This window comes from Leuciscus leuciscus, assembly GCF_965113295.1.
Source record: "Leuciscus leuciscus genome assembly, chromosome: 3".
NCBI lineage: Eukaryota > Metazoa > Chordata > Actinopteri > Cypriniformes > Leuciscidae > Leuciscus > Leuciscus leuciscus.
In genome coordinates, this window is record NC_138727.1 from 66,219,850 (window position 1) to 66,232,686 (window position 12,837).

Below are 12,837 nucleotides of genomic sequence, written 5' to 3' on the forward strand. Positions count from 1 at the left end.
GCCACCTGCGTCCCTGTGACCCGTCTGAGTCGAGGACCCCCGTCCTCTGGATACTTACCTCTGGGCAGCCTCCGGCATTCGTTCCATCCTCACTGCGAATACCTACCTGGTTCCAGTCCGAATGGGGTCCGTGTAGCCAAGACTTCCTTGAGAGCCTTGTAAAGAGTACTTCCCAGTGGCTTACCTGAGTGGTGTGCGGCCTCCTCTGATTCCTCTCCGACGAGCCGCAGGGTGTCCACAAACGTCCATCCCGCTCCGGTCCAGGGGGCCCATCGAATTGCTTCTGGCGAAAGAAGAGATTTTAATTAGGACTTTTTCAAATTTACCTGCTTTTAACTTAATAAAGAAATTGTTATTCCTTTATCCTCTGTTTTTGTCTGGTTCCTTGACACGCTCCTCGAGGCGGTGCCCGGTCCCCAGGGGTGGGTGCAGTCTGGCTTGGCCCACCCCGACCTGTGACACATTACCTTCATGTTCTCATCACACAGAATGAGTTGAGTGTTTGCAGTGTTTGAATTCAATGTGAGATCAGAGGCATCTGAACTAGAAAAGAGAAACATCTATAACAAAACATTTGTGTGTGTATACGTACACTTTCGTGGTCCTGTAATCATCCTGATCTCTCCATGATGTCCACACTATAAACACACTTTCATGTAGATATGCATCATGCACACGTTCAGTATGTCAGAATTAGTATTTGACATAACTGATTGTCTGCAGTGAGCAGTCCTTCAGGTGTGAGGGGTTTGAACCCAGAGCTGAACACACATAACCACAGCCTTCCTCTGTCACCATACAGCCAGACAACCTACAGAATAGAGCAGTGTATTGTTGTGAAGAAGAGAAAAGTACATGTGGAGCTGTATCAGCTCCTGTTCAGCTCCAGCCTCATATCCCTACTTGTGTTGCTGAAGGACAAATAAAGTAGCTTACAGTTTAAACATGGCCTCACTGACACACTGAAAACATTTACAGATGATAATTTTAATAAATAGATAAAAACCTGCGCTGACAAACACTTGCAGTGCTGTGGATGTTTTCCAGGAGCCGCTGGAGGAGAAACATGTGCAAAAGCAGAACAAAAGCTCCTGGAGACACAAACTGTGCTGCAACTACAGACTAAACCATGACTTGATGGAGCAACATGAGAAGAAATATTCCAGCTCTACGTGACGAATCTCACATTTTGCTTCTACAGCATCAGAACGCTCAGCTGCTTTCATGGGAAGAGCATCACTGGACACTTCTGTTCTGCTCTTTGTTGAAGTGATTTAGACACTCCAGCCAGGGGTGCCGCCAGAAATTCTGGGCCCTATGGAAACCAAAATTTCTGGGCCCCCTACATTTTTTACAGATAAAATTTAACCCAATAAACATGCCCTGTATACTTTAAAAAAGATACTTAGCACATTGCATAGTTGCATACGAGGTGCAGACAATAAAGCTGACTCTGCATCTGTATAAGTCAAACACACACGTAATAACCATATTATTTTGTTTTCTTAATATAAAATATTAAAATATCTATTTTGTAAACTCCTTATAGCCAATGGTTACTACAGACACATGTTTTATTCAATTTTATATAATTTTTTCTGGGGCATTTTATTCATATTAAGAACGTCAAGTTTGACAGCATCGATCGTAGCAGCAGCACTGTCACTTCACAGAACACACGGCAAACTGATTTTGTCATTTTTGAAGCGTGTAGATTACTTTTTGTTTTGTAAAGTTATCATCATGTGGCGAACACAGTAGATAAGACGTGATTAGAGGCTTCAATCAATCTTCGTGAAGTTTCGCGCTCAGGCTCACCTTGTTCGGCTGACTGTGCGTTCACACCGGACGCGAATAGCGCGTCAAATTCGCGCCTGCCGCGTCTAGTTATACGCTTGACCACTTTGTGTTAATTCGCGCGTCAAGAGCGAAATTGACGCGCGTAAAAACAAAAGTTTGAAACGAAATTACAACGCATCTTTGCATGGACTTAACATTGAAATCACTCGCGCCTGACGCGCTATTCGCGTCCGGTGTGAACGCACCATGAGACGGGGACGGGGGACGTGGGGGAAGGAGGACGTGGGTGTGCAGCAGCCGCTGAATCTGTGTCTACGAGACATGATAACCCGGAGACAGCAGAGATGTTATTATTGTTGGATGTAAATCATAATTCAGTAATTATTTTACTAAGCTAGCTAGATAAAAGCAGGTCATGTAGCAACAAAAATAAGTAGCCTAACTCTGAAAGTTTTGGAATAGCCTACAGGAATAGGGCAAGCTACCTTTCTTTTTGAAAAACTGTGTGACATACTGTCGACTTCGGCGTTCTCTGTCTTCTCTTTCCGTTTTTGATGCCCTGACTATTTTGATGTGACATGCCTGCGTGTGTCACTGTCTGCGCTGCATCATAGCAAGTGCAATAAGCAAGAGACGCTACACTAGCGATCGTAGCTCGGACAGCGCAGGTGGAATGAACCATTGTGAGGGGGAGGGGTGTGACTGAAACAGTAAATACATTATTTGTTTTTTTAAATATTAAATCTATGGTCAAAACGTACAAAATACACATTTAGTGCATGAGGGGCCCTAGCACATTTAATGTATGTATAAAAAAGAGAAAAGAACTAAGAAAAGAAAAAGGGGGTCTGCTCTTCTGGGCCCTAAATCAGCCTGGGCCCTTAGAATCGTCCTAACCTTCCACCCCTTTACGGCGCCCTTGACTCCAGCTGAATAATGTTTAATCGGACAGATTTTGTCGAGCTTCGTTCAGGTGTCCTGACGTTGGAGGAAGGCTGAGACTGTTGTAGAGGACATGAAGCTCAGAGAACATATTCTTCACTGCCAAATATCTGTGCTTCAGCATTATTATACAACACATCATATTTCAGCTGTCTTCTATCAGGACAAATAAAGAAAAGGATCATAAGGACACAGAAATAGAGCTAGTGACACAGAAGTGGCTCAACTTACCCAACATTAGGGGTAAAGTATGTTGTCACTGGGGAATTTGAGTTCAAAATAAATAAATAAAATATTAGTTTTTGTGCATTTTCCCATGACAGTCTTACTTTACAGCACAATTCTGAGACAACAAAATAAAGTTTACATAAAAGCCTTTTATTAGATAAAGAAAATATTAAATGTTACTCATTGCAGTTCACCAAACTTTGTGTGTTTGCAGAAGAATATAATCATATGAAAAAAAGAACTGGATTCTATATTTTTAATAAACTACAACATTTCATAGTTTATGGCTAATCTATAAAAATGTACATCAGCAATTCACCAACAAGTATAAAACACAGACAAACAAAAATATAAATGCTGGTATACATTTACTTTAACATTGAACTCGTTTTACCTTCCCTGTAGAACATTTACTTAGATGTGCAAAAACTTACATTTATTTCCCTGTAGAACATTTACAATGTAAAGAGCAAAAAGAGCAAAGCAAAAACTTTAATTTATTTGTAATGTTACTATGAATGGATATTTTGAAAGGAGTATATTTTGATAAGTTCTGATAAACCCATATCAGATCAAGAATCAGACCAATGTTCAAAAGTGGTAAAGCTTCTCTTCCTGAAGAACTGAGATGAATTCAGCTTTCACAGGATCTCTGTGTTTGCGTATAATCTCACAGATCTTTCTCATGCTCTCCTGACTGGTTAAACTCTGTGTGATTTCTGAATATTGCTCTTCATGAATTAGTTCTTGCTGACACAGTTTATCTGCAATGATCCCAATATTTCTAACCCTCTGAATGAGATCTGGCCAATGGTTATCAAAATATCTTGCTTTATCTGCCTCACTATTCAGACACGGCTCGTTTCTCTTAGGACGAATGTGATCACTATTCAGGCGCGGCTCGTCTCTCTTAGGATGAATTAGATTGAGTTCATTTTTCTTAATCGTTGTAGTCCAGACAGTCTTCTGATCCTCTTCTCTGATAAGAGTCATTTGAAGATCATTCTCCAGATGGGTGTTGACCTTGAAGAAGTTTGGTGGAGTTTCTCTTGTGAGTGTGATCCCTTCTTCAGGAGTGATAGTGGAGGCACCAGGAACATCAAGAATGTGTAGCTTTTTCATCCGAAATGGCCTGCCAGGTCTGGGATGCCTGATGATGCATGATGAAAATGATTTTTCAGTTTCCTCAACTTTTTTTCTTGCAGAGTCATCAACTGGAAAAAAGTAGAGATGTAGAATGAGAGGATCTTTAGAACACATGTAAAGAAGAAGATCGCAGTGTTCGTACCATCCCATTATCCAACTTATAATTAATGTTTTCAGAGAGAAGGATGGTTGGACAATCTTAGCATGGAATCGGGTCAACTGCACAGGTTCTGTGGTTATTCCCTCGTCTTTTACGGTGAGGACTTTCACAGCATCTTTGAGAGAGGGGTCAGACTCTCCTAAACAGGCGTAATGGGGCAGATGAACTTCCTCCAGTTTCCCTGAGATCACCGTCACGTCAATCACTGGACCGATGCGGTTGCACTGCAGCCTCTCCAGCTCTGCGTTGAGGAAGAGTCCGTCTACGGTACGGTACTGAAGGGTGACGACACAGTCACAGACCCATCGCATTCTGGTCCTGACACACTCGTAACGGCCTGGGTCAGTGCTGACCCTGAACTTTGACCCTCCTTCATCTGTACAGGCCGACGGCTCAATCTGAAGCCACTGATCAGAATCAGCTATATGGACACAAGACTGACAGTTCAGCAGCGGGTGAATATCGAGCCCAGAAGGTTTGGGCTGAGAGAACCTGTGAAGAACCAGAAGAAGGCGGAAGCAAAGAGTCAGCTGCTATTATTAATCTCAGTTAATGTTATTTTCAATGTTTATTAATACATTATATCCGTCAATATTATTTAATGGACCTGAACTAACATGAACTAACAATGAACAGTTGACTAACGTTAACAAATACAGTTAATGCATTAATGAATGTTAACTAATGGGACCTTATTGTAAAGTGTTACCAACAATTCAAAACCAACAACATACACACAGTTTACTATAAAAACTATTTGACAGGCAGTTTGACAGAGAGAAAATATAAAGCTAGTATATAATGCTGCGACTGACACCTGTGATGTCACTCACTAATAACAAACAATCTAATATAACAAACACATATATACTATAATGAGAGTTTCAGGCCAAAATACAGTATGTTGTAAAATATCAGCATATGGAGTATCAGCACAAACCCAATATGGTGCATCTCTAGTGTTTAGTGATGTATGAAGAACAGAGGATTGAACTATTATTCAGTCTGGAGAAATCCTTCACTAAGACACAGTATATTTCACTCACCCGGTTGTGTGTGTATCACTGTTGTTTCTCTCAGGACGCTGTTTAATGTCACACAGAGACACTGAGGAGTTATAAACCCCAAATCCAGCATAGAGGGGTTCAGTGAATGTGGTGTTGAGTGTGTGTAAGTGTGTGAGTGTGTGTGTGTCAGAGACGCTGTAGAAGGACAGAGTGCCGGCCGACACGTCCACATACACTCCTGCTCTCTTAGAGGATGAAGAGACGACAGGAATATCAGTTCTGTTATTATTGTGACAGACAGAGAATCTGTTATCAGAGCAGAACAGACTCCAGGATTTGTCATTTAATCCAAACACACAGTCTTCAGTCTCTCCTTTCCTGCTGATTCCTTTATATGTCACTGATATATCAGCATCTCCGCTCCATTCAGCCTCCCAGTAACAGCGTCCAGTCAGACTCTCTCCACACAGAACCTGAAGAACATCATAAAATCTCTCTGGATGATCAGGATACGGCTGACGCTCAGACACACGCGTCACTGTCCTGTTCTCATCAGACAGAATGAGTTCAATGTTTGCTGTGTTTGGATCCAGTGTGAGATCACAGGCATCTGAACACAAGAAGAGAAACATTTCACTAAATGACACAAATCAACAATAAATCACTAAATGATTGTGTGTGTAGACCTACATTTGTGTAATCCTGCTGTCATTCTGAACTCTCCACAATGATCCACACTATAAAACACAAACATGATTCACATTCATTTCTAAAGGAAACATAAGAAAGTGTGTGTGAGCGTGTGTGTGTGTGTGCGTGTGTGTATCATCCCCCCTTCGAACGCAAGAGTGTGTGTGTGTGTGTGTGTGTGTGTGTGTGTGTGTGTATCATCTGAGCTGTGATTGGTCTGTCACTGCTCGTCAATGTCAGAATATTTGAGATGACCAATCAAATCAAAGTAGGCTTTATGTTCACAGAAGCTGCTGAGCGCCAAATCCAGTTAACGGTCAAAGTGCGAGTTAAGATCTAAACTGCCAGTCAAAAGATTTGGATCTGTTGACGATTTTATTATTTTATATAATAAATAATTTAACTATACATTGTACACTATTATTTCCTTTCTGTCTGTGTGTGACTTTGGATTGACTTTGGAACCTGAGAGCAGAATGTGTTGTTACAGCAGATAATTCTATTTCAGTAACGTCACATGGTACAAAACTATTTCTCAAAATAATCTATAGAATGTATTACACAGTTCGTAAGCATGGGCATTTATAAATCGGATACCGTGCCTGTGCGACAGGGAGTTCCTCAAGGTTCAGTGCTAGGTGATTGTAACTGATTCATGCAGATCTCTGAGTGTTCAAATTTCAGATGGCTTCTGTGACAAGTGTCCTGACAAATGGAAGCAACAAGAGGGCAAAGGGCAAAGACACAATGCAGAGAGAAGAAGAAAAGAGAATGGGTGAGGGGCTTTCAGATCCCCTCCTGAAGTTGACCACTCTCTGAAAGCTCAGCAAGGAGAAAGACTGAATTAATGCTGGAAAAGGTGAATCTTTCACTTGAGACTTTTCCTGAAAACAAAGAAGAAATCCTGAGATGCAAAACTGGCAGGATCGATCAAAAACCCAAACTGAGAAGAGACAGAGAAACAACAGAGCCTATATTCCACTCTGCAATGGCCTTTGAGTAACAGCCTATAGGCTGACAAAACATACAGAGCGACAGAACACACTGATCTAAAAACAGAAGAACTGACCCTTGACGGCACCACAGGTGTGACAAACCTTATGATCACTCTAGAGACTGCTTCAAATTTAGTTCATTATTATATTAACTTAATTAATTCTGATTATTCACTGGTCTCATAGCAATTCAGCTCACTGAATAACTTAGTTAAAGTTAGTTAAAACTACTTAGTTAGTTAAACTAAGGCTGGATTAGGAATAGTGAGGGCTATTATATTAAACTATAGGGCTAAAAGCATGATATAATTATTCTCTGGCAAAGAAAAATATAGTCACAAAATGTCAAAGAATTATTATTTTTGTTTGCAAAACAAAGATACTGGTCAATCCATCTTGTTTTAATAATTTTCTAGAGATAAATTGGAGAAAAATAACTCCAAAAGTCCAAAAATATGAAATAAAAAATGATGTCAAAACTGAGATAATGAGATGGAAATGTTATTGGCCATGGATCCAAGTTTTACTCTCAACTGCACCATACTTGGGCCTATTATTCTGAAATATTGAATCTATTAGAGTTTGAAAAAAGAAAAAGAAAAAAAGGGTTTAGCCTATAACAACGGTGTTAAACTAAACATTAAGATCACTGACACTTCTGAATAGTGTTTGACATAGCTGTGTTTTGACATTGTCCGTCAGACCTTTGGAATTCCACAGCTAAATTTATAAGTGCCGTATTTAGAGCACAACCTGTGGAAGGAGAATGTGTGATGGCCAATGAGTGACTGAGTATGAATGGAGTGAGAGATGGTGTACACAAGGCAAATAAATTATTTTGCCTATACAGCTGTAGCAAATTAGCTCTATATGAAATATTAATAATCAATAATAACTGGTTATAATTGATTATGAATATTTGGATTAGTTAATATAATTAATTTACTGTCGTAAATTAATATTAAGTCAAGTCAAGTCAAGTTTATTTGTATAGCGCTTTTCACAATACAGATTGTATCAAAGCAGCTTCACAGTATTAAATTAAAATAATACAACAAAGTTTGTTTCAAGAGGAATTTATTGATTGATAAAATAAAATTAAATATCCCCAAAATATCCCCAACTGAGCAAGCCAAAGGCAACAGTGGCAAGGAACCGAAAAACTCCATCAAGTGACCTAATGGTGTCCTAAAACTCCATCAGGTGACCTAATGGAGAAAAAAAACCTTGGGAGAACCCAGGCTCAGTCGGGGGCCAGTTCTCCTCTGGCATTTATGAGCTAGAGGCCGGATTGTAGTTTGATCTGTTGGATTATATGAATGCCTGGCTGAAGAGATGCGACTTTAATCTAGTTTTAAACTGGGAGAGCGAGTCTGAGCAACGAACAGTATCAGGAAGACTGTTCCAGAGTTTTGGAGCCAAATGTGAAAATGCTCTCCCTCCTTTGGTGGTTCTGGATATCCTAGGTATGACCAAAAGCCTTGAATTTATAATATTACAATCAATGAACCTATTTGTCCCATGAACACTCAGGATCAATTGTTTATTAACTCTAAGAAATGTACATTTCCGGGGCATGGGAAATGTCTTTCTTAATTTACAATACTACTAAGAGCAGTAACCAAGATCTAAATGATTAGTGACTCCAGTTATGAGCTTGAGACACGGACAACTTTACGTGTGACATGAACAAGATTTTATTAACTAGTCTAAACACTTAAACTACTCTAACATACACACACATACATGCATACAGTTTACCAAGGGAAAAAGAGCTGAAGCAGAATACAGGAAAGCAAGAAGTTATAGTATTGTTTGAAATTAAGCAGATCAACAGCCTTGAGCAAACCATCAGTTTATTTCTAACACGCCCTTCTTTAAAGGGGTAAGGATACTTAATGTATCAAATAATGAGACTAAGTTTGATACTTGCATGTCTCTCCCATTTGAATTAAACCGTCCTGATGCAATTTGTTGAGGCTCCAGTTGATCTTTGCTGATGTGGTCTTGATGAGAGAGAACCAGTGGTTTCCAGAGTATCTTTGGTGAATGGAAAGACAAGGCCGCAGCCTGGCACAAGCTTGGTGGGTCCTTAGAGGCTTCTAGTTCAGCATCATCTTCATGTCAGCATTTCAGAAAGGGAGTAAGAGTGAGCTAAGAGCTGATCAGTGACTTTAAAGCGTGAAGATGGCACAACCTCTGGAGCTGTGTGAGCCAATGAGAAGATTTCCCTTTGGAGGGAAATTTTTACGACCCATTGTCCCTTTGAACATGCAATTTGATTGGATGTTTAACACAAAAATCTTTAAGATGCTTATAATACTAATGCGTCACAAAGTTAGCATGTATAATGTAATGTAAATTAACAAAACGGGGATGAAGATTGGAGTTTATAGAGACCAAAAATGCCGCACATATAATGTTGGTTAACCATAATATGCAAAGTCTGAAACATTAACCCAATTGAGTTTACAAGAATACAAACACCACATAAAAGGGAACATCATGAGATGGGAAAAATTAGATACATGTTTACACATTTATCAAGTGGTTATATATAGAATATATATAGGATTAACAGGGTTTTTATTTCTCTTCCTCTGCAAGAATTTAAGTGAGAGTCGCAGCTCTCAGGACATTCCTTTCTCTTGTAAAATCAGTTTCAGTGTGTGTCCTGTAACAAGACACCGCGTCCTGCCAGTGTGTTAGCTTCATTTGGGGAATGTTTCACAGGCCTTATTTGGGAGAGTGAGTTTACACAGATTATTCATTAAATAAATGAATAATTTGTGTGTCTGATTGGTCCAGACGCTACACAGCTGTATCTATTTGATATGTGGGCCCACAGGGCATATTCTGCCCAATAAAATAATGACCATGGATGGATTTGGTTAATTTCCTGTGGCAATAGAAAAAGAAAATGGGAAAAAATTGTAAAAAAAACACAAAACAAAAACAGTACCACATTTGCGCAATGCCTAACACATATTACTTTCCTTTCAGAATATCATGATGGAGCATAACGCATTTGATTTTCTTTTCAGAATATCATGATGGAGCTGACTCTTTGTGAAAAGTATGAGATATTGTTGTGTAACTTTTGTCTTTTAGTAAAGTGGGTTGAGTGTTGTCCAAGATGCCTAATAAATGTGCTGCTGCTAGTAAGACTCAAAACAATGAGATAACTGAGCTGAATTGACTAATTGTAAAAAGTAATATATGGATTCAAGCCCTGCTGCTAATGAAAGCAGAAAGCCCCCAAAGAGGCCAGAACACCACTCAGCCCACATGACCATTCTACAGGTGACACCAAGAAGGACAATGGGCCAGATGAGCAGATGATCTAATACATGTTGTTGTCACTAACAGAACTAATGAAGGGTCCATTCACAGATGAGAGCAGTTCAATTCCAGGAAGGTTTCTGGGACGGTTCAAACAAAAAGAACCAGTGACTGTGCTTTGTCATCTCAGAAGAACCTTGTGCATTGATCAACAAAGTGACATTTGAGTCCATGCCTCTCAACTTAAAATACACCAAACGACTCCAGCAACCCCCCACAACAGGAAGTGCGGGTTCAAGGACATGCGGGCAATGATCTTCCCTTGCCAATGAGAGAAAAGGAAAAAGCCAATTACAACAACTCACAATGACCAACATGAATGGAAAAAAGAAGACAAACGAATGTGGAAACTCACAAGCAGTTGTGCAAAGAAGAGAGAATCAACAGAGATGAGTACAAGTTCAAACAATAGTCAACATCAACCAAACTTTCTTTAAATTTAATGTTAAAGCCATTGACTATACTAGTAGCAACTTCATAATAACCCCACAGGAATAAAAAGTTATTGAATTAAAGAATATATCAAAAACAACGTAGAAACGATAATGAAAAATCAGAAAAGAAATGAAAATAATGAATGATAAGCGACTAATTCAAGTAATTATAGCACAGTGAGAATTAAGACAAGTCATACAACGAGAATGAAAATAAAATGAGAACTAAATGCCATTTTAAAATAGATCATAATGGGTACTCTAATGTAATTTGTCAATACAGGGGTATAAGTAATTAATTTAAGGCTACAGTTGAAAATTAAAGAAAAGATTAACACTGGCTATTAACAATTTTTAATTTATAAGATTAGGAATTTATTCAATATGATGATTAACTAATTAAATGTATTTTAAATTGTGCTAATAGAACGACCACCTCAGTTGTAAGTTGTTCGAATTCAATAACAAACAGGCCTTATGAACAATCTATATGGTACCAGAGGGGGGTAAGAATGACAGGTTGTTGCACAAAAACATACTTTTGAATATTCTCAATCCAGATGTGCATGGTTTTGACCAGTGCGCAAGGGGGGAGTAAGGAGGGATTAAGAATAAGGAAAAAATTTTAAGGCTAAATTAAGAATAAGGAAAATTAAATAAAAGGCATTTTTTGCAGGTAGGTCGAGCTCTGCTCTCCCGGGAGGAGAGAGAACACCGCCGCTCGAGGGGTCTGTGTCTATACTGTGGGGAGGCCGGCCACTTCGTTTCCACCTGTCCTTTAAAAGGCCAAGCCCGGCGGTAGGACGGAGGCTACTGTCGGGCGGGCTTTCCATGACCAGACCCTCGAACGCCACCCTCCTCTCGGTGAGACTCCAGTGGGCAGGCTGCTCCTTCAACGGCCAGGTGCTGGTGGATTCGGGAGCGGAGAGTAACCTGATGGACTTTTCATTGCCTCACAAACTTCACATCCCCATCACAGTTCTGGAACACACTATCACCATCCACGCACTCAATGGACAGGAACTCCCGGGCATCACTCACACCACTGGGCTCATCACACTTATCACCTCGGGTAACCACACTGAGAGGATCTCACTCTACCTCACCCAGTCACCTCACACTCCTATTGTCCTGGGTCATCCGTGGTTGGTGAAACACGGACCCAGGATAGAGTGGGGTCAGAACTCTGTGTCCAGTTGGAGTGATCAATGTTATGCCTCATGTCTTTCGTCTGCTGTCCCATCTGTTTCTCGTTCTGTGTTGCAGGAGGAGCCAGTGAATCTTTCTAACGTGCCACCGGAGTATCTCGACCTGAAGGAAGTGTTCAGTAAGTCCCGGGCTGCTTCTCTTCCTCCGCATCGTCCCTATGACTGTGCTATAGATTTACTGCCAGGTACGTCTCCGCCTAAGGGCAAGTTATATTCGCTTTCTGCTCCAGAAAGTTCATCCGCCCTTCCTCTTCTCCAGCGGGGGCGGGATTCTTTTTTGTGGGGAAGAAGGATGGTTCTCTGCGACCTTGTATTGATTACCGGGGGTTGAACAGCATCACGGAAAAGAAAACTTATCCTTTGCCGTTGATGTCTTCAGCCTTCGAGAGGTTGCAGGGAGCATCAATCTTCACAAAATTGGATTTACATAACACCTATCATTTGGTTCGCATCAGGAAGGGGGATGAATGGAAGACCACGTTCAACACCCCCAGGGGGCACTTTGAATATTTGGTTATGCCATTCGGCCTTTCCAACTCCCCAGCGGTCTTCCAGGCACTCGTCAATGATGTGTTGAGAGACATGGTAGATCAGTTCATATATGTTTACCTGGATGACATATTGATTTTTTCTTCGTCTCTCCAGGAGCACGTTCAACACGTCAGACGAGTGCTTCAGAGGTTGCTAGAGAATGGGCTTTTTGTCAAGGCGGAGAAATGCGCTTTTCATGCACAGTCTGTTCCTTTCCTAGGGTACATTATTTCGTCTGAGGGAATACGTGTGGATCCTGAGAAGGTTAAGGCTGTGGTGGAGTGGCCAAGCCCAGATTCACGTAAGGCCCTACAGAGGTTTCTGGGGTTCGCCAACTTCTACCGGCGTTTTATT

General features: G+C 40.5%; 1 protein-coding gene across 14 annotated transcripts in view; it reads right to left on the reverse strand.

The window, feature by feature from the left end:
• Positions 1-3,212: 3,212 nt before the first annotated feature.
• The window catches only part of LOC309495366 (uncharacterized protein), a 242,578-nt gene continuing 232,953 nt past the window's right edge, over positions 3,213-12,837 (reverse strand). For all 14 annotated transcript variants that reach the window (XM_082165051.1, XM_082165050.1, XM_082165044.1 and 11 more), the window contains 3 exons: positions 5,974-6,020; positions 5,323-5,893; positions 3,213-4,768 (listed from right to left, as the gene is read on the reverse strand). In XM_082165051.1, coding sequence (XP_082021177.1) covers positions 3,562-4,768; positions 5,323-5,893; positions 5,974-6,020 — 1,825 coding nt within the window. In that variant the 3' untranslated portion in view covers positions 3,213-3,561. The remainder of the gene's footprint in view (positions 4,769-5,322; positions 5,894-5,973; positions 6,021-12,837) is intronic.